Source organism: Tenebrio molitor, chromosome X (assembly GCF_963966145.1).
Source record: "Tenebrio molitor chromosome X, icTenMoli1.1, whole genome shotgun sequence".
Classification (NCBI taxonomy): domain Eukaryota; kingdom Metazoa; phylum Arthropoda; class Insecta; order Coleoptera; family Tenebrionidae; genus Tenebrio; species Tenebrio molitor.
Genome location: NC_091055.1, coordinates 778,761 through 802,162, shown reverse-complemented (window position 1 = coordinate 802,162; position 23,402 = coordinate 778,761). Strand labels below are relative to the sequence as shown.

General features: G+C 37.2%; 1 protein-coding gene across 3 annotated transcripts in view; it reads left to right on the top strand.

Annotated features, from left to right (window-relative positions):
• Positions 1-4,140: 4,140 nt before the first annotated feature.
• LOC138140000 (nucleolysin TIAR) overlaps positions 4,141-23,402 on the top strand; it is a 235,537-nt gene continuing 216,275 nt past the window's right edge. Inside the window, exon 1 of one of the 3 annotated variants that reach the window (XM_069060647.1) lies at positions 4,141-4,820. In XM_069060647.1, coding sequence (XP_068916748.1) covers positions 4,734-4,820 — 87 coding nt within the window. In that variant the 5' untranslated portion in view covers positions 4,141-4,733. The remainder of the gene's footprint in view (positions 4,821-23,402) is intronic. The other 2 variants (XM_069060648.1, XM_069060649.1) reach the window with 2 other exon arrangements.

The window sequence follows — 23,402 nt, the reverse complement described above, 5'->3', positions numbered from 1 at the left end:
GGATTTTACTATCTATACACCAAATTAAATGGTTGTTAATAGGCTACAAAATGGCTTAATAAATTCACGTATAGCTCCAAGGGCTTCAAGACTAAACTGTCAAAATATTTTTTTTCAAATGGGATTACATATTTTTTTTTAGTAATTCTGATAGAGATTTTAATTCTGAAAACAACAGTGTATCACAAGTATAACTTCACATAAAAAAAAATAACACTAACTTTTGAAACAAATGATGAACACCAAGCGAAAAGCTATCAAAATGCATTGCGTTATAATGTAATAACCAAATTAAGGTAGCTGGAAAAACAAATGACAAATAATAACATGTAGGATTGCACAAATATGCCACCAATGTTTAGCGCAAAATGGAACATAGACGATAGTAGTATTTCTTTACATTTTTTTTTTGTGAATTTTTGGTATTTAAGTGTACACTTGTGATACATTGTTGTTTTCAGAATAAAAATCTCTATCAGAATTACTAAAAAAAATATGTAATCTCATTTGAAAAAAAATATTTTGACAGTTTATCCTTGAAGCCCATGGGGCTATACTCGAATTTATTAGGTCATTTTGTAGCCTATTAACAACCATTCAATTTGGTGTACAGATAATTAAAATCTTCCGATAAATAACGGAGTTATGGACTCGTCTTCTTTTTTGGGGACACCCTGTATTAATATTCTAGATTCCGCATTATTACTGGAAATTTTTGTGTTGTAAAACAAAAATGTTATGTACTTAAGTGGATTAATTATATATCTTTTAATATTCATTAAAAAAAATAATTAAAAAAAATCAGAAAATACGAATTAAATGATTAATAATAATTTTTAACTCAATCTCTGTGGTCTTTAATATTAAATGCGATTTACCTCTTTTAATTATTGAAAATTATGCAAAAATCGATGAAACTATTTCAATTTTTTAAAGATAGGTACATCCAGTTGCGAAATTTAGCACCAAGAATTTTTTAAATTTTTTTCCTCACTTACCAAATGCTTCTGAACACTGTACAATAGTTTGACTGCGGCATTTTTTAAACACCCTGTATATGTACACGTTAACCATAATAAGGTTTTCAAAACAAAAATCGTTAAGTATACATACAGCAGATTCACCTGATTTATATAAAATTGATTTATTTAATACCTCTCGCTTGTTTATTTCTTGTAGTCACAGTCTTAGATTTCACTCATTCTTAATTCGTTTTGTTCTGTTTAAATTCTATCGAAGAACTCATTATTTGGTCTTCTTCCAAATTTTTGCACCACATGTCCAGATGAATGCTCTCGCGAATCCGCGCCTGTGTCGCCAACGGAGGTGATGTGATGCCATCAGATCCCGATCATCCGGTGAACTCCACAAGGTGTTTCTCGAACGGGAACGGATTGGATAAAAGGAGACAGCTGGCGGCACGCAGCGAGTTAATGATAGAGAGTTATCGGCGAATAAGAGTCACGCAATAAGGCAGGAGTGCAAGTTTAAATTTATTTTTTGTTATTTTGTGTCGAGATAATATTAATTTAGCGTAAATTAGTACGTAATAATGAGATTAGGTTGACAAGCGTCGACTGGTCTCTGTCTTTTTCGAATACATGTTCAAATTTTGTTATTACATACATATGTATTATGATTCCTTATTATAAATAAATTTGTTTCACAGTCTAGGACTGGTTTACAAATCTATGAGGGGCAAAATAATTTTGAAAATACCACCAACTAAATTAATATTTTTGTTGTTTTTTTTTTCAAATGCCACTGTCTTCTTTTTATTCGATATTACAGATTTTTTTCTGAATATAAAAATGCAAAAAACTATACATTAAACAAAAGTAAAGAAAATAAGGAGTTAATGTAAAAAATTTAAAAATCAAGTGACCAAAGTAAACAAGAGAAAAGTTTATTCTGAATGCTCGAAATGACTAAGTGTGCTCTGGATATTTGTCAGTCACGCCATTTGTCAAAACAGTTTGATGATAATAATAATAATAACTAGGTTGTTGTGGAACAAAATTTTCAAAAAGGAATTTTTTTAAATAAAATACTTAATTTTATTGTTTTTCTCTTTTGATCCATTGATATTCAGAAGAAAATTCTCTATAAGAAGGAATAAAAAAATATACAGTGTGTCATTGACGTGTCATTTATTCAAAATAAGCAAGATACAGCGTCAAAGGTTTTTCGTCAGTCACCCGGTATATTTATTTGTTTGTTGCGAATCGAGCATAGCTGTAAATGTTGTGGGGTTGTTTGGTTTAGCGTAATGAGTAATACCACCGGTTGTACACGGGTGTGTAGTTGGTCAACTGTCGGTCGTGTCGGGAGTCCCTCGAGGAGGGGACCCGTGAAGAAGTGCAAGAACAAGCGAGTGAAGTATCGGCGCGACGCGTTTGCGATGGTCCATCGATTAAGTTCGCCAATTTTCTCCATCGACGCGCGTGGCCAGAGTGTTTGCACAACAGGTCTAGTGCTATCGACAGCTTGCGCTGGTCTGATATAGGAGGCCGATGCGGTCTACCAGCTGTCCTTCCAGGACTATACGTGTCCTGCACACATTCGACGCGGCACACCACGATGCGGCTTCGTGCATGAGCGCGTCAGGATGTATTTGCTCTAGCGAGAACCCCTCAAAGCTCACCCGTAATCCGGCTTTTGTTTATTCATTTTGTTTGCACATCCCCTTCCACGATAACGCCGCTGGCCGCTGCATCCCGAGACGGCTCCTGCACCGTCGATTCCTCCGACGAAAAATCCGCGGAAAATCCGGCCCGGATTAATTCGTCGGATGAGGTGGAGGAGTCGAATGCGTGCGATGTTAAATTGCAATAGTTACGCTCATTTGAAGCTCATTTTCCTCTTCATTTCATTGCAACAAAGTGGTTTCACGACCCCGCTTTCGCATTCCGTGGCAACTTTCTTTATAAGGTGCATAAATCAAGTAAGATACTCGCAACATGCTGGGCCTATCGCGTCTTCCTACGGCTCCCGAGCGCTTCGCCCCCATCCGACTTTAGTCACATATACACATCATTTCCATTCAAGCAAGCCACATCAACTGACTTACCCGACTGTGCCATCAAACCAAAGCTCTGAACCGCTATGAAAAATAAAAAAGAAAACAATTTCAACCACCACAAACGAGCGGTCATTTAGAATTAAAAAATTTAGATGGAAGCTTTGGATGTCCCAGAAGAAATGACATCGTTTTAAACAAACAGGTGAAGCGCATTAAATATAAAACAGTAATGAGAGTTGCGTTATTTAAAAGTTTTGAAATAGTAGATGGTGCACTAATTGGTTTACTGTTGGTAACATCAGACCTGTTATTAGATTTTAGTGTAGGTGTAGGTGTAACAAGCAATAATTAATTAGTGTAGTATTCACCTCTCGGTATTTGAACGGAATTACGCGCTGTGGGACGTCACGTGCAAAAGGGTGATATAATTTTTTTTGAAAAATCTTAAAGGGGTTGTTGATTTTTCGATAACGAGTGATCCAATTAAAGTTGGTTAGAAAGGAGGGCGACCGGTCGCGGGCCAGCGTTTGTGACGAGGGTTGTGATTGATTTGTAGCGCCCTATTTGGATAAAATCGAGTTTGACAAGTCTTCTCTTTGTCGTGTCTTGTTTAATGTTGGTGCATTAAAGCGTGAAGATAAAATGTGGCATATGGCGAGTCGCTTTAAATCCTGTCTAAAATTAAAAAGTCGGAGAGGTCGGAAGTAAAAGAGGCAAATTGATTGCAATCGTCGTGACAGACTTGCCCTAAGAGAAATAATAAATTGTATGCGCCGTGAATAATTTAGGGTTGTTAATTCTTCTCGCGGGCGCGACTACTTTCTGGTGGAAATTCGGAATATCGGAGGGTTGATGAGGAGAGTCGCGTAGGAAAAGGAAGCGCGGCGCGGTTCATTCATGTCGGGTTGTATCGACGTGGGGGCCCGACGGACGTGGAGCGCAAGGTGGAAGAGTTGTCGGCGAAGACCGTGTTCTGCACTGTATAGTCTGTGTAGTGTATATTTCATTGATTGCGCTGGCGTTGGGCTTCAGGGAGCCTGCGACACGCCCGCCGCGCTCATCCTAGCGAGCGCGCGTTGCCGCCTCCGGCCTCCGCCGTCCGAGCTGTTCTGTAGCTGCTTATTTATCGGGCGGCTGCGACCAGAAACGCGCCGATCAGAAAATCTCGCAGAAATCAGTGCGACATGATCGATTCCGCGCCCTGCACCCCCGCTTGACCAGCCGGCACTGACACCCAGTCTGCGCCCCACGTGTCATGATCACGCATCTTCGTCGACGCACTCCGCTTGGACCGCGTGCCGCGTGTGACGTGTGACGTGCTGTGAAGTGCCGGCGATGCTGTGAACCCCCGAGCCACAGGCGGAAGCTGCGTTGCAGCCGGTTTTCGTGCGAGAGGACACCGCAAACAGTTGCCTTGGCTCCAACACCGGTCCTCGTGGGCTACAGCCTGGTCGGCGTGTACCCGTGCGCGGTGTGGAAGCCGCGTCGCGCCACCAGCCCCTGCACCGCCTCCACGGGCCCGGTCCGCACCAGAGTCGCCGGACCCGCTCGCAACCAGCCGTATCCGACGCACCACTGTCAAGGCCACCAGGACTCTTCGACCACCAACACGGCGGCTGCACGGGTGCAACCTCCGCAGCTACTGGTCACGGCCTGTAGCTGCAACAACAACAATACGGCTGAACTTCAGGTGGCGACGAACAACACACCCATGGTCTTCGTTCCGTTCTCCATGCCTAGTTATGCCCCGCCGATGGCGGCCGGTGCACTCTACACCAACAACTGTAGCCCCTCCAAGGTAAAACATTCTCTAGTTAACCGGATTTGACCAAGGGCTCGCAGAAATTTCTCTTGGTCTGCGTCCTAGACAGTCCATTCAGCTTTGTTACTTACAGCTTCTGTCAAAATAACTCATATGGCAAATGTAAACAATAAACTACGCATGCGTCCCTCTATATTGTTATCTTTAATAACCTCAAACTTCTTGTACGATAAAGATTTTCGATTAAACCAGAATATCAGATTTTGGTAGAAATCACCACTCTTCTCTTGGTCGTACAAATTGATTCCGATTTAAACCCTACTCTTTTATGGTTGGTCATTTTGACATATTTGCATTTGCAATTTGAAGTGAATGTGGAATCTTTTTGGTCGGTAGGGCGCTCATCAAAGTCACTACGGCCTTTGATTTGACCGACAAGTTTAAACATGAGTCACGTGTTAGATCATACCCTGTTTTACCGAAGTAACTCTCCAGCTTCCTAACTTTTGAACCACAACTTCTAAAAGAAGGGATAAACGGTATTTCAAATTCTTCCAAAAGCACAACTCTTATTTATGGAAACCACATAACAATTGAATTTGGTGGTGTCAAATTTACCCACCATCTTCATTCTTAGAATGATTACAAAGGTTCACGAGCAGTTGATTTTGAAGCTTTTCTCTTGTGTAATCATATATTTTTTTGTTTTTCTTTTATTTTTCTTATTGAATCTTTCGCAAACATAATATAAATCATTATGTTGGAAGAGTATTTTTTTAATGAGCACTTTCTTATAAATATCTACATTATTCTAATAATTCTCCATAACAATATTAAATTAATTGTGACAGTTTTAAATGGCAATCTGGTCAAAAATGTCACTTTACTTGCCATTCAAAATTGTCGAAAATTTTTAAAATATTGATAGCTAGTTCAAAAACAATTTAGCATCGCATGTCCTAAATCCAAATTTAAGGCGATGTATTTATAGTAAAACGTTATCATTAAGTGTGGCAAATAGATAAACAACTGATTACTAGACGCGAGTGTTACATTTTTCTTACTGAAAATGTCTTCAGAAGAATTGCACGTGTTATATGATCTTCAACTGTGCACGGTCCAGTTTTCGTACAAAACAACCTTTACGTGACACATGTAAACAATAAACTACGCATGCGTCGTTTTACCGTATTATCCTTAATAACTTTAAATTTCCTGGAAGATCAGTTGATGCAACATTATATTGTTATACGAGTTGCACAAGACGGTCTATTGTCGAACGAGAGGGTTTAGAGCACGACGAACGCAGTGAGGAGTGCTCTAAAGGAACGAGTTCGACAACATGTCTTGTGAAACAAGTGTAACATGCTATTTTTTCTACTTCGGCTTCATTAACTTAATTTTTTAAATATAAAATAATTATCTAGTGACTTTTATTTTAATGGAATTGGGTTGGTATTGTCATTTCATTGAAAATTAAATTTCAAATTGTCTCCCAAATGTTGTTACAATAATAATCTACCCCCTTAATAGTTCTGGTATAAAAGTGATCTTTGTAAAACTGTTTTCGGTGTTACAAAAAAACTCGTTATGACTTACTTTACTGTAAGGTCGTATTTTGATAGAATTCATGACGATTGAAGTTTTTAATTTACTTTCCGATCGCTCTTTTTTAATCATTTGAGTTAATTCCAATTCAAATCTCGCTATTTTACGGCTAGTGATTTTGACGTATTTGCATTTGTAATTTCGAGTGAATCTGTAATCTTTTTCGTCGAGAGTACGCTCATCAAAGTCATCACAGCGTTTGATATAACCGGCAAGTTTAAACATGTCACGTGTTAGATTATACATGCTCTACGAAAGTATCTTACCAACTTCTGAACCACAACTTCGGAAAGGAGGGATAAACGGTGTTTCAAATTATTCTATAGGCACAACTGTTATTTGTAGAAACCACAATGAGGTGTGGTGTTGCCGTGAAACCTGTCAGTTTCGTTTTTCGATGGAAACATTTCATTCAATATTTAAAATGTTTTCTATTTTTCAAATCAAGAAGCAATTCTTTTTTATTTCTATTGATAGTTGTTAAATCAGAGGTTGTGTAATATTAGCCAAAAAAATAATTAACAATATTTTTGTGGTGAATTTGCAAAGCCTGAACAAACTGGTTAATTCCACATTAAAATATTTTATACAGGGTGCCTAAAAATTCGCGAATTCCGAATTCAGAGAGTGGTAGGGAAGAGCCCAGTGGAGCTCGAAAAATACTTGAAAAAAAAAATCGGTTTTCCTGAAGAAGATATGATATAAGCACTTTAATTTTATTCAATACATAGCAGCCTTCATATCCACTGTTACTATACTATTCTAGCTACGTTGCCGTTCCATTTTTAAGAAAAATTACAAAAATGTAAGAGTTTTTTACTCCAAAGCTATTCTTCAAAAAATTGTTTTAACTTCAAAGAGTGCACATTCAAACCAATATATCTTCGTGGGAGGAGTCCCGATTTTTTATTTATTTTATATTTAGACTACTGAAGTGATCCACTACAACGCTCTGAATTCGGAATTCGCGAATTTTGAGACACCCTGTATAAAATATATTATATATTATTTATATTATTTTTTCGTATGGCCATTTAAAATTATTGAAAATATTTTTACTTTTTGAAAAGTATTATTCTTCAAAGATGGAAGAGGATAAATCTCATATTAGTTAAATTTGATGAAGGAAAAAATAAAGTTGATAGGATTGATACAGATATTTGATAATATTCTTTTAGTTTTAAACAAACATCAGCATAATGGAAGCTGTACGATTTTAAAATGAGACATGATGAAATGACTTATTAATCTTATTATGTCATATGGCTCTTAGTTATTGATTGCCAAGTTACTCAACTACTTTCAATTCAAATTTTAATTTGTCTTTGTGAAGTTTACGGTTAAAGGTTACGATTTAGGTTGTAAATTAGTGAGTGTTTTATTTTCGTTTTGTCAGTTGGGTTACCTTTGATTTAATAAATATTTAAAGTAGGAGAAAACAGGAAATTGAAGTCGTGTGCCCTTTAGGGTCGACTGAAAAGTTTGTGCGTCAAAAGCGATTTATTGAATGCCTTGTTGGTACAGTGAAATCGGCTAATGTCCCATCCCGCAACTTAATGCACCGGAATCACATGAATAACTCTCCAAGTGTCGTAGAGTTAAACTACATTGCAAAATCTAAACCCTCTCTACTGCTGAAGGGAATACAAATTTCAACAATTTCGTTAAAAAGTTAGAAAATTGCCACGGAGCTGCGGAGGGGATCTTGGTTACTGTCTTAACTTTTAGCCTTTTACCGTTCCCTAACAGTTTAACGACGATATACCGGGAACATCTAATAAATTTATAAACTAATTTACAAGCAGATGTTTTCATTAAAATTTCTTTTCAGATTTAGTCGAAAAATTGCTTGACGCCGCAATTTCCCCGATTAATCAAAATAAACGTTACAACTTTTGTCGCATTTTAATTAAAGCAATATTTTTGCAGCATTTGAAAAACACTTCCGAAAGAAGAATAAAATAAAGCAATTAATTTGCATAGTCGCTTGGAAATTAGTTGATATTCTCCGGAAACTTTGAACATTCAGTTTTCTCCTGCACTGACTTCCACAACTGATTATTTAACAAGACACGGAAAGGCGGATTGAAGTCGTTCCGTCGACGTATTCGGCCGCATTTAGCCAAAATAATGGAAATAATGGGGAACCAAAGGGGTGTGTAAAATGCCATTTTACGAAGTGAAGAAGCTGTGAGATGTGAGCTAACTCAACTTTATTGGCCTTTAAGACGAAACGTAATTAAAATATAAGGGTTCCAAGTTGTTGTTTGAGGCTGACGTCTGCCAGTTTGCTATAGCAAGATCTTATAAGTGAAATGCCGGGGGCCACTGCTTAGCCCCCACCTATCACATTATTACTTGAATTATTAGTTTTCAGACATGCTGCGAAGCTAAATCGTATCGTTATCTTCTGTTATTTTACGAAAGTCATCGTGTACTTTCCAAGGGTGAAATATTTGCAGTCTTCTTGTTCCTCACACAAAATTGAACTCGAGAAATGATTAATAACCCAACTAATCAAGCGGTTCGCTGATTTTCATTAATTTCGTTTTGTATAATCAGTGTTGATGAGTATTTGGTTAAGGAAAAACAAACGGTGGAACTCTCACTTCGCTCAAACAACTAGCTGACATTTCTCCTAACTTCTAATATTTTCTTTCCATGATTTCCATCAAAAGACTAAGTTATTTGACTAAGTGAGTGGAATTAACAAAACGACCCACTCTATTTTTACTCTTCTACTACTTTAAACAAAACTTCTCTTTTCTCTTTGTAACAATCAATTACAAAAATGTCAGTCTTGTGGTGCTACACTTGTTTCGCTCCACTCGCATTTCCGACTGAATTCCTTGAGAATGAAAACTGTTCATTATTGCTTTCTGTACCCTCTTTTTCATTTATTTTCTACCAATTCTAATTCGTAAATTGTTTACTTAAACGGGATATAGTGTTCGCATGGTAACCTTGAGCGTACATAATAAAATTTTTAAAAACCCTAAATAACAAAAAATCATTGATCGATAAGTGCAATATGTGCATATTGTATTTAAACGAGATGTTTGATAAATATAAATAATGGAGTCAGCTATAAATTATTAGTAAAGTAACGATTTTCCATTAACGCTAAATTCTGGTTGCTAAAATGTATGGATACATTTAAATTTGTATTTTGAAAACGGTTTGTGGAAACTTCTCGAGATTTGATAGAATGTTAGGAGCATTTGTAATCTTTTCAGTTTTTATATCGTCTTCCGTTTTTGAGATTCAACGCTAATTTGATGTCTTTTTAAATAAGACTAAGTGTTAAATGTAGCATTTTTGAAAGGAACGGTTTTTTTTCGATAATTATCATGTACAGGGTGTCTCAAAATTAGCTTAGCTGGCTATTCAATTATTCCCCGCAATTTCATCTAAACATTAGCGTACTTGACGTACAAAATGGGGTGGTGTTTCATCTTGTTGAAACCATTTGGTTTCAGCTGGGGTAACCCGATTTTCGTAGTTTGCTTAAGTTCTTAAGTTGTACCTACATATTTTTCAAAAGTCAAATTACTATTAATAACCAAAGGAGCGAGAATATGGTGAGCATCAATATAATATGACAAAGATCATTTACATTTTGTGGACTCTGCGTATCAACCTGTTCCATCCGATGTGGATTTCTGTCCGACCAATATTTACGGTGATGACGGCTAATATGTCCATTTTAGCAGAAAGTTGACTCATCAGAAATGAGCACACTGTTGATGAAGTTGACTTTTCATCTTCTGTTCCCACATCCGATCATTATGAAAACTTCTACCATTTTGACCGACTAATGACAACAAGTTTCAAAGGCAACTATGTTTTATTTCTTTTTGAGGAAACAATTCGCAAGAAGAAGCTCTCAAATGCTCCAAATTTCTGATTAGGTATTATTTTTCAATTAACTGGTAGCAGATTTTTGAACTATTCAGAATTTATTTAGACTTTGTTTAAGAAATAAAAATAATAATAAAACGACAAAACAATCAAAATGCTTAAACCAGAATCTACAAAGCCCGAAAGTAAACATACGTACTTTTCGTGACAAAAATATTCATATTTTATAATAATAATAATAATAAAATAAATAAACAATTAATTAATTCTGAGACAGAAAAATAGTCTCGAAAACAATTTTTAATGATCGTCTAGGCCAGGTTTGAATTCTTTGTCTGATTTGAAAACAATTTTTTGTTGAGTGTTCCATAAGCTGCTTTTTCATTTATTCCGATTGTATTTCTTTTGATGTACCATCAAATAGTTGTTCAGGTAAAATGTAACATCTGAAGGATTAGTTAAGTATTAACATTATTGTGTTTCAATTTGATTGATTGCTTGACGATTTTGTTTTTGTTAATGCATCTGTTCATTGATGTTCCAAGCTACTTTGATCTGCATCAAAACTCAAATAATTCTGTTGCGTCGATTGAAATAATTAATTAATTGATTAAAAGGGTCAAAGTCATGACATCTGGGATGAAAAAAAATAAAAAATTACAAGTGCACCCCTAATTGACACATCGGTCGGATTAGCATTTAAAATCGCCTGCAGCGCGCCCTGCATCGACGATGAAGTAAATCGGAGTTTGCGAATCAGTTCCTTGGAGATAGGCGGGTGACGGCAAATAGCACACTAATTACTAGAACCCTAACCCTTAAGCCCTTGACATTAGGTGTAAATAGACGTACGTGAAGGGCCGACAGATGCAGGTCCGCGCCACATTCAAATCAGCTTAACTCGATTAATCTTGCGAATCATAATTTGGCTCGAGTCAACGTTTCTTAATTGTCTTGTTATTAGATTAAGTTTGGTCAAGTTCGTACGATATTTGTAGCGGTGGCAGTAAAGTGTCCCCGACGACAAAAAATTGCATGTTTGTTTCTCGGACGCCATGAATTGTGGCACTTGTATCGTTTGCCAGAAAACCACAATGGAAGCTAAGGGATGTGCTGTTGGATGACAAAAACTGTCACGCAAGAAACAGCGTTTGTACTTTGAGATATATGGCCTTCGGACCGTCGAAAGTCTCCCTCGGAATGGCCATATACAGACATGACACCGATAAACCGACCAACTTCTATTTCTCCAGACATATCTACATCCAGTCATTTACTTTTCTACTAATTAACAGTCTTAAGTAGATCGACTAGTTCTAATTTCTAGTTTACAAAAGATCTCGTTTTTTAGAACGCATCAAAAATGGTTGAAATGGTTGGTGTTGGTTTCGTTAGCTGTAGTTTCAGATTGTGGGATAATAATTCGGCTATTATGAGAATCGAAATTGGTCCACATAGCTGATTATGTACTTTTGTTTTGTCCATGGCGATGCTCACATGTCGAGTTATCGATTGGTGGCGGCAAGTTTCAATGACGCTCACCTTTACAGCATTATACAGTCGTTTGACGGGCAAACAGTCATTTATTTTGTTCAACCGTTGGAAATCTAACCCTCGCTCTTATATCCAAACACTAATCGTTCCGCGAGATAAAGAAATCGCCTCCGAACCATTAGCGAGTTACCGCTGGTTCGTCCGTTCGCACTGATTACTTCCGAGTCTGAAAAATGGGGTTGCGAAGGGCGCATTCCGCAACATGCATGCCGGTTTTATTAATAAAAATTGGCCGAGCCGGATCAATCTGAGAGACGTTAGTTGATAACCGTCGACCTATGAATAATTTAGAGGAGAGGAATCCCTGACCGGTAGAGATTGGGGAGCCGGTCGAACTCCCCGACGGTACTCATCTTCATTTCATGTATGCATTAAATTTTACGAGATGTGTAAGCCTTTGTGGAATCACCTGGAATGGAGAGCCGGGGTGGCCCGCATGGAAATGAGCGGGGCCCTGAAGGGGGCTCCAATTTCAATTGTGTGTGAAGTGTGGACGATTCAGCTTCCGATAATAAAAGTGAAGTGGGGAAACCGACCACGACGTTGTTGCACCCTCCACTGACAAATATTAACACCAAGTAGTAAGTTTAGAACTAGCTGCATACTGCAAGAAAAACAGACTTCGATGAAAACGTGCAAGTATACTCGAGTCTACATTCAATTTGGTCCTTTATCTTTGATTACGAAAGTCTGCTGTTAGAATTTTGAATAATTTACTCTACGAAGCTTCAGTTATGTTTAAATCTGGATCTTGAAGAGACCAGTTCGTCTATTTCGTTCTTACAGTTGTGAGGAGGGTGGAGTTATTATTCTTAACAAGGAACTCAATATTACAATGATTTGGAAAGAAATTGGAAATTAAAAAAAAATCTGAAGGTTTCTTGGAAATGTTATTTGCATTTATAAAAAGGTCTTTAATGTGGAAAATTCTAAGATTAGAAAAATATACAAATCACGGTTCAACAATAAAGCATAAAATCACGAAATTCAGTTTTCGATCAGTTTTTATAAAATGTTTCAGTAAAAATGAATTAATGTTTTCTGAAAAATATTTAGTTTTACACTGATGCTGTTTTTCTGATGGGGCTGGGAAATGGTCACTGTTTCAAAAATTTTTAAAAATACATATGTATATAAATTATGTTAAAATGCTAAAATCAATGTTAAAAAGAAAAAAGAAGGGAGAACTTATTAAATACTATTTATTTATTTATTGCAGTAAAAACTTTTTTACTCTATGAAAAAAGGAAAATCAAATGTACTCGTAAACTAGCGATTGACAACAAAATAATAGAGCAAACAGCAGAAGTGGAATATCCAGAGAAATGATCTCAAGTGACAAAAAAGTTGAGGAAAAAGTAAAAGATCTGTGTTCTAAAAGAAGTGCAATGTCATACCCCACTTCTTTACCCTTATCTTTATCAATGCTATAGAAATCCTTCAACTTTATTTTTCGGTGATCATTTATTTCTTCTTCTGTTGGAGCCCATCAAAGAGATCCTTGCGGTCCTATGATTTTTAGTCTTGCCATTCAACCAGTTATTTTATCTTTGGATTCTCAACTCAATATTTGGTATTTAGATGATGGAACCTTAGCTGATTACCCAGAAGTAGTTTTGTTCGACTTTAAGAAAGTTATCAATTTATCCAAAAACATTGGTCTTGAATTAAACTGCGAGATCTTTTGCTGTTCTGGAGACACAGATCTAAAAGTCATAAAGAGGAAACGTTCATCTCGTACCGTTTTCTCAAAAAATGTGATCGAAAATCCACTTTTTCGACCGTTTCAAACTCAGGTAAACGCGAAAGTTTGTGTTCTAGATGGCAAGGGCTAGCGCTACCTTGTAACGCACTGTTGCCAGATAGTCAGCTCCATGATTGCCAAGTCGCATGATACGAATTATAATAGAAAATTCTCGTCGCGAAATGAAATGACAAAAATAATAATAAAATAATCGCAAAAAGCTGACACTTCGCTAAATCGATTGATTATGTATTGGTGAACTTCCAAAAAAAAAAGTTCAAAAATTGTTGTGTGCGAAAGGGCGTTACTCAAAATTTTCGAGTTACTTAGCTTATCGGATAGCCGGTGTTCAAGTATTTTTTTGGTACAAAATTTGTAATATTTTCTGTAGCCGTTTGGTTGTAAAAAAATAAACAATTTTCAAAAATGTATTGCGTCTTATGGAAAGAATAAGATTCAAATGCCTGTATCTCTGTTCGACGCTCGCCAAAAATTCGTAAATTTTGCCGTGTTTTTACGTTTCTCACTCCATTGCTCGAAAACTAAGTCTCAAATCGAAAAAATGTATTCTTTAAGAACTAAAGGCAGATATTCTCTGATTACGATGGTTTCCGTTATTATAATTTTGAGCAAATATTAATCAAGTTATGATTAAAAAACTAACGTAGCAACAAAATCTCTAAGCGATTAGAAATGCAAACAGAACAGAACAGAGAGGTGCGGGAGGGTGATCGACCTTTGCGCTTATTAGCCCTATAAGATTTTGTTGCAACTTTAGTTTTTTAATCATAACTTGATTAATATTCCCTCAAAATTATAATAATAAACACCATCGTAATCAGAGAATATCTGTCTTTAGTTCTTAAAGAATAAATTTTTTCGATTTGAAGCTTAGTTTTCGAGCAATGGAGTGAGAAACGTAAAAACACGGCAAAATTAACGAATTTTTGGCGAGCGTCGAACAGAGATACAGCCATTTCAATTTTATTCTTTCCATAAGACCCAATACTTTTTTGAAAATTGTTTATTTTTTTACAACCAAACGGCTACAGAAAATATTACAAAGTTTCCACCAAAAAAATATTTTGAACATCGGCTATCCGATAAGCTACGTAACTCGAAAATTTTGAGTAACGCCCTTTTGCACACGACAATTTTTGAACTTTTTTTTTTGGAAGTTCACCAATACATAATCAATCGATTTAGCAAAGTGTCAGCCTTTTGCCATTAACTGTCCACACGACGAACTTTTTAAGCCTGCGAGTCGGAGAACCAGCGAATATTTTTGTCATTTCGTTTCCCGACGAGAATTTTATAATTCGTATCATGCGACTTGGCAATCATGGAGCTGACTATCTGGCAACGTAGCACGAGAGCTCACCGCTCAACTCTACAAAAAGAAAAATACAGTGAGCGGCAAAAGTATGGAATAAATTCCTTAAAAATTGAACAAAATTTTTTTCAAAAATTGACAGTTCACTGAAAGCGGCAAAAATTTCATAACATGGGCATGGCCTGCTTCGACTACCTACAATCATTTATAATAAACCTGTATATCAACCGACTTGTGGCATTTAGTTTTTTTGATTTTTTATATGTAAGTTGGCTCCAATATCTTGTTGAACGACGAAATCACAAAAATGTTCTGCCTCCTGTCGTATTTTTGTTCCTGCACACAATTTCTTTTTTTATTTTTAAAAGAATACAAACATGAGAAAATTACAGATATCAAGTTTTGTTCGTGGTGTTGGTGGCAAAGGTTTTGGAAAAAGTTTATTTTAAATTTCCATATTCCACATTTCCCGAGGACGGCACTAAATTGTCAATTCAGTGGCATTTCATCAATTTACATTGGATTTTTTTCACGCCGTGCTCAAATTCGCCGCTTTTCCATTCGCATGTTTATATTTCCCAAACAGCAGCAGGACTTTGAAGAAGCTCTCTTCGGATGATTAGTCGGACGAGTACGCAAAATAAAATTGGGCAATTAGTTTCGCAGTGCATGAACGTAATGAACGGCCATTCACCAGCAGGTTCAGAATAGAAGTGCACTGTTTTCTGATCAGATTTTCATGGTTATAATGGCGTTATCGCGCCGCTTAATCCTGCCGCAGCAACTAATTAAGTGCTGACAGAACTCCCCAATTCTGATAATTGCGCCAATAGAACGAAAGCGAAGCAAATCGAGGCATGCAAAGAATTCCGATGTTAATTCGCATTCTTACACATAAACCGTCTAATTGCGAGGAATTAATCAACAACCCCCGTCCCGGTGGTGCAGTTGCATTCCACGCGTCGGTTGCTCGAAATGTGACCGAATAATTTTGAATGTGAAATTGGTTTTAATCTACAATTTGCATGATCAAACAACGACGGTGACGCGCGCCTATCTGTGTTTACTCAGTTTGGGCAACAGAACTGGGGTTCGGTAACGATACGACATGGAAAAACACGCTTCCTGCACACGCAACTCGTGTGCGACACGCCTGAGGTCCTGGCAAACAAGACGCTACAAGACGAGGACTGCCCATCCGCACGCTCTTTTTCAGACAACACAAAAATACCAAACTAAATAAGACGCTCGAGCGGAAAAAGACGACGGAGCGGTCGGTTTGCAAAGACAACCGTAACGTGCACGCTCACAACTGACATAACATTTTTTGACTCGATTTGCATTCACTCCCGCTATTACATTATCATTTATTTTTACTCGGTGTTTTTTCTCTTTACCTATCTGCCAACGTCATTAGCTATTTTCTTCACATTTTGGACTAGTCAGGAACGGTCTCGCTGAATTCCTTTTGACCTGAGTCTTCCGCTCGAGCCGCCCTTGGCCCCACGGCATTTATTTTCAATTTCAGTTTGTAATTTTGAGTCGTTCGGCGCTTTATTCTTTTGCGGTCGTCGGCCTGACGTTCCCGAGGGAATGAATAAATTAATAATGTCCCGTACTCACCCGTTCTACGGCCTAAACGCGTCTGCATTTATTTGCATTAAACTCTTCTTGGCTTGTTGCATTTTTCATGGGTTCCACGTTAAGACACGGTGGGGTGGTGTTTAACTGTACTTTTTGGCAGGCGATCGTAAAGCGTCCTCGACCGACTAGCTTTTAGTCCCTATTATCCTCCAAGCAAGACGTGGAAACATCACGACTGTCTTCTTTCTACAAACGTGTAAACTTTTCCTTCTTTTTAAATCGGGAATTTACTGCTGTGACTCAATATCGTCATTATCGTGGCTCATTTGTGATCAATAAGGGTTGGATGTAATGAGTCTGGAACAGACAAAACACTCGACATACAGCCAAACTAGACCAAAATTAGAAATCAATACTGAGTTGGACATCGGTAGTGCAATTAGAAAATTATTTAGCTACAGTGAGTTAAGAGAATTGTCTGAAAATTATACAGTTGGGTTCTTATGTCCGAAATTAGGAACATAATTACTTATATTGATCAAAAGCAATGGACATTAGACGAGTACCAACTGACGAACTAATCGAAGCCAGTCTCGCAAGCAAAAACTTTACACGACTAGCGTTTCCTTTTCAAAGCCAAAAAGATGTATGATTTTTTTTGTGAAAAGTTTTTTCAAAAATTCATCGCAAGCAGAGAAAAATATTTTCAAAATGGTCCCAGTCACCAAGCTTGCTAACTTACTTACTTAATCCTGATGCCTTTGTACTTTTTCTGATGTAAACCAGGTGCGAGTTGTCGCTTTTTTCCTCCACATTTCTTTCCATTTTTTATCTATCTGCGTTTTTGTTTCAGTTCTACCCTACCATCTCGTTTTCCTCACTACCGCTTTAATTTCTTCGGTCCAGGTTCTTCTGGGACGTCCTTTCTTACTTTTCTTGAACATCCTTGTTTCAAAAATATTTAGGTATTACTATTTTCTCATCTCTCATCTTGTTCATGTGTTCGAACAATCTTATCTGTCTTTCTTCAACTTTCTCTAAAAGTGGAGTTCCCTATTTTGTCTTGCCTGGTTTTTTCCTTCTGTTTTTCTGAGGAACTTAATTTCTGTGCTCTTTATTCTACTTTTATGTTTTTGTGTTAGTGTTTCTGAACAATATGCAGGATTGGGATGGCCATTTTCTTGAGTATTTCGATTTTTATTTCTTTAGGTATTTCTCTTTTTGCCAAAAATTCATTTGTATCGTATTGAAAAGTTTCCCCGCTGCTCTTATTTCGTCATCAAGTCGTCTATCCTGGGATATTACCGAGCCTAGGAATTAAAGTTCTTAACTTGTTCTAGCTTTGTGTCTTGTATTTTTATCTCATCTGTCTTCTTGTTTCTACTACGAAATTTCAATTTGGAATGTGATAACACTAAATAAAGATTTCTATAAAGAAATCTTAATTTAGTGGCGCCAGTTTTTCTCTAAATATTCTGTTCTAAGCTACTATTGTATATTTTTAGATTCTCATTCGTTGTTTGTTCGTCATTGGCATTTATGATCACCATATTATCCGCGTACAGCATTTCAGAGCTTGATAACTACTGTTCCGTTCGAAAAAATTGTTTCTTTTCAAATTTGTTGGAATTACTTTAGCAAGTGATAAAAGTGCGATTTTTACCTTGCGCATAAAATTAGAGTAAAGCAGATTAAAAGCCCTGGGGCGTACATAAAGCGCGGAAGTTATCGCTTCGGCCGTAAACAGGAGGCCTAATATGGGATCGGGTCGCAAATTTGGAAACGTTGAGTTTGTAGTGGTGACCACGAAGGCGGCTGCACATCTGGTGTTAGACGGGGGTGAGATTTGCCAACAATTGCCCTTTGAATAATGAACCCGTATGAACTTTGAGAAACGAGCACTGATGTCTGTAAATGAGTTAATTATCAAAGTCGGACTGTGTTCCATTATGTTTTGATTACCCCAACGGCGTTCCTTCTTTATTATCAGCCATTTGTTTGGCGATGTTCTGCTTCTTATTTCGGATATAAATCTACGAGTCGCGGTTGAGCGTGCTGAGCTGACGATGTGCTGTAGATCATTGCGTTGAACTGCAACTCAGCCTTTGTGGAAATTGCGAGGTGCGTTTCGTGTTCCACAACGTATAAATTAGAGGCGAGAGACTGCTCCCAACGCGGTGTCCTCCAGGAGCGGCCTAGGCCCTACGTCCCTATCTTCTCGTTGACACGACACGCCAAAACCCCAAACAGCACACGCAGGAAAACACGACCCACTTCAGCCTCTTCGCCTCGATCGAAAAATCAAGAGCTAAATTTTTTTTCATCTGAAAACGCAAAAAAAAATTCTGTGCAACCGTACGCGAAATGAGCACTTCGCGTGCGTACAACAGGCCGCGAAATTGAATTTCGCAGGCGTTGCCTTGACGACGGCCGTAAAAGTAAAAGATAAATATCTCGTAACATTTCCTGAATGTCATCAACAGACATTTTGGTTTATTTGTGTTTTTGCACGGCTCCTGATAGTTCCACGATTAAAATAACCTAAAAAGGAGCAGATGATACAACCTAGCATAACAGAACTTAACATTTACCTTCCACAATAAATAAATAGGTAAGCCAGTACAACATTATCCGACACGGTTTTCACATTCTTCTTGTTACATCAGTCTCAAAGTCACTGTAACATTTTTCATATTGCCGTTTCGATTTTTTAGGTTTCAAATGCGACACTGCACAATTTATAATATTTTTTTTTAACTCTGGATGAGTACACGGAACTGAAACATCCATGAAACATTCCATAGCAACATGGACATGTGAGCCGACTTTATTTTTATTGACAGTGAAGGAAATTTTCGGGTTGCACACAAAATGTTGTGTACACCTTGGCTACGAAATCCTTTGACGATTTCGAGATTGTGTTGCCTCGGCCGCAAAGCAGCCTTGGCGACAATTTTTCTCTCGGTTCGTCAAAGTACGATTTCGCATCCTTGATATACAAATAACTATATTGGAACTATTGGAAATAAACGCTCAACTTTTATAGATGACTTTGATGCTTTTGTATTTTTTCGGTGTAGATACTCTCTCGTGTCAACGTTCAAATTGAAATTGTATTTTTTGTTGATAAAATTTACGAACGTTCACGTACTTTCCAGAATCGATTAAATAAAAGTTTTTGTACACGCGTAGAAGATCAATTTTGAAAATATTTCTAAAAGCTTGGTAAACAAGATGTCTGTTGGATTTATGCGATTTTAAGCTTGTAATCTTGTCGGTAAACCCGAAATAAATGTTACAAATAGGATTTGTTTCTGAAAGAGGTTCGGTTGAACTTGTCGAGATTTTTTTTCTGCAGACAAGAGTATGCGGCTAAGCTATTTTGGAATTGGAGTGTATCGCGTGGAACCCTAGGGAGTGCGGCACTGGTTTGGGGCTCTAATCTGCGCACTGAGCCGTTTTTCGTCGTTTGTTGTTGGGTTTTCTATTTGAGACGTCGGCTGCCTCATATTTCTTTCATCTATTACCAACCATGAATATTCAAGAGGGGCCTTAAAGCCCCGAACCGCGTCGCATTTTTAACCGTCACCCCTTTCAGAGGCTCCCGTTCGATTGTTGACTGTTTACATCGATACTTATAGAAATTTATCGACATTCATTAAAGGGATTTGCGGCGGGGACGGAATCGGTGTTTCATTACGAGTAAAACAAGTGGAATTATTACGCCGACTGCGGCAGAGATAAATCAAAATATAATTGAAAAATGGGGATCTATCGTAAGAGGTCGGTCGGGGGTGGGTCGGAGATTTGCGAAGGAGCTATCAATTCTGGCAAAGCGGGGACGAATGTGTAGTTTGGACGGTAGCCGATGATCGTTTGTGGTCCGCCGGATCAACAATCGCTCTACAGGTTTTTCGGTGTAGCCGAGAGGGCTGCAACTTTCTGATATGAGAAAAGAAATATTCTTTTATGAGCATTTTTAAGCTGAGCCTGGTCTCTCGGGGGTGCGTCCTGTTGGTTGCTTTTTCGGACGTTCGATGCGTCTTATCGCGTCCGAAATTGTATCTTGTTTTACGGGAGACAGAACGAATATCCATATATTAACGGTTGAAGGGGGACTCACCCTCTCTCTACCCATAATCGATACGGCATTGTTTCGATGCTCTGAAAACTTACAACATTCATTACCACCGCTTTGATCACATCTCGAACGACCATTTCTAGATCCTAAACCCCGATAACGTTCATTGTTTCGCACTGAATTAGCCTAACAATTGCCAAAAAATTTCTTACAACTCACCGCTTCAATATGAACTAGAAATTCACCCCCGTTCGTGTCGACACAAGACACAAAGCGAGCTACTTGCATCCCTTAAAATTTAATTTCATCATGTGGCACACACAGGTTGGAATATTGTCTCCGAAAAAGTCACCCTTAATTTGTACAAGGTGGAAATATTTCATTAAACTGACAAAACTCTTTCAATTTACTGTCTAAATTAGGAAAACGCAAAGTGTATTTTTTACGGCCGAACCCACGGTGTCTCCCCGAATTACAATACCTGTTTAAGTGGAGACTTTTCCGCTTTTTAATTGCGTTCCCTAAATTCTCCCCTTCGGTTTGGTCGTAAGATGAAAACTCGTATTCAATAACGACCAGAAAGGAAACAATGACACTTTCACGACCTCCAAACGCCTCCAATTTTAAAAATCACCGTAACCTCTTTAACGTACAATATTAACTCCTCTTTCGTCACATCTTGCAGTTTTCATTTTTCTCCAAAAAATAATAATCATAATACTTACCGTATGACATTCGAGAAGAATTGTTTCAACAATTGTTGTGTCTTTTATTCCCAAGCATATGGAAACAGATTTTATGTAAAACAACAACACCCTTGTTATTACTAGTTTGTTGTACTTATTTATTTTGTAAGAAAGCAACAGGAATTTTAAAAACGAAAAGGGCCTTAAAACTCATAGGACGTGGGCCTAATCGTTTTTGTGTAAATCATTTTCCTCAAAAAATAATAACACAAGAACGAAAAATGAAGCAATTAATAACACTCCATCTACTTCCATGGATTATGAGAAGCAATTCGGATCTCAAAATAGTCATTCTAGTGGATCTCAAAGATTATCTCGTACTTTATGTTCTCGAACATCTTTTAAGGATAATAAGAGATTGAAAATTCACGTAGATAAGTATCATATCGATAATAACCTATCAACTTCTTCTACTTTTTCTTCAATCGATTCAATCATAAAATTGCTCATTAATTTAAAACTTCAGAAGATTAGATTAGAAGATTACCAAAAGCTTGTAGACATTTAGCTGCAGATAAATTAAGCTCGATTATTAATAATTGTCTTTCGACCAAATCAATCTCTTCCTTTGAGAATCTTTTGCTTTTCCCCTGTAGAGCTTTTAGTGTAGCAAAGAAATCTGATAAGTCATTGAATAAGCATATAAAAAAAAAAAGAAAATGGAAGCAGAAGTAGCCAATTTTTATATTAGAGAAGCTGTTAAATGATTGTCCTCGGATGACTCAGTAACTTCATTCAATGAAGATGTTGCTGAAGAATTAAAAAAAAAACATCCTTCACCATCTCGCGAACTTTTTTTCCCAGACGCTACTACCATTTTCAACACTGTTAAGCAAAAAAACAACAGTTTTTTCGCTTTAGAAATTCCGTCACTTCGCTGCTTCACTCCCAAGAAACCAACCCCAACTACCATTTTCAACCCTGTTAAGCAAAAAAACAGTTTTTTCGAGTTGGAAAAAAAGCCTTTACAGTGACGTCACGATCAAAAACAATAATTGTGTTCTAGATGGCAATGCCTGGCGCTTCATTTTAACGCACTGTTGTCAGATAGTCAGCTCCATGATTGCCAAGTCGCATGATACGAATTATAAAATTCTCGTCGGGAAATGAAACGACAAAAATATTCGCTGGTGCTCCGACTCGCAGGCTTAAAAAGTTCGTCGTGTGGGCAGTTAATGGCAAAAAGCTGACACCTTGCTAAATCGATTGGTCATGTATAGGTGAACTTCCAAAAAAAAAAGTTCAGAAATTGTGGCGTGCAAAAGGGCGTTACTCAAAATTTTCGAGTTACGTAGCTTATCGGATAGCCGGTGTTAAAGTATTTTTTTTGGTGAAAACTTTGTAATATTTTCTGTAGCCGTTTGCTTGTAAAAAAATAAACAATTTTCAAAAAAGCATTGCGTCTTATGGAAAGAATAAAATTGAAATGCCTGTATCTCTGTTCGACGCTCGCCAAAAATTCGTTAATCTTGCCGTGTTTTTACGTTTCTCACTCCATTGCTCGAAAACTAAGCGTCAAATCGAAAAAATGTATTGTTTAAGAACTAAAGACCGATATTCTCTGATTACGATGGTGTTTATTATTATGATTTTGAGGGAATATTAATCAAGTTATGATTAAAAAACTAACATTGCAACAAAATCTCTAAGCCATTATAAATGTAAACCTGGATCACCCTCCCGCACCGCTCTGTTCCCCGCGCTCGACCTTGTCCAAGACCTACCGAAACAATTATTTTGTTTATTTGCTTTTATTTTTATTTTATTTTCAAAATCAAAGAAATTCCTTTTTGTGAGGATTTCCCTTGCCATTCAACGTGGAAAGGTGTTATTATCGGAAAATTTTGTATTGTAAGACAAAAATGTTATGTACATACTTAAGTTGATTGATTATATTTTATTTTGTGAGAACCATAGTTAAATGTACTCTTAACTTTCTGTTGTCATTTATGAAGATTGATAAATCCCGGGTACTAAATCAGATCTTTGCGGTGCACCGGATGTGGGAATAGATGATTGGGACTTTCAAACTAGATAAGAGTAAAAGAGTTGCCAGCGCAAGTTATGAAATGTTGTAACATGTAATTTTTTGATTTGTGTAAAAATG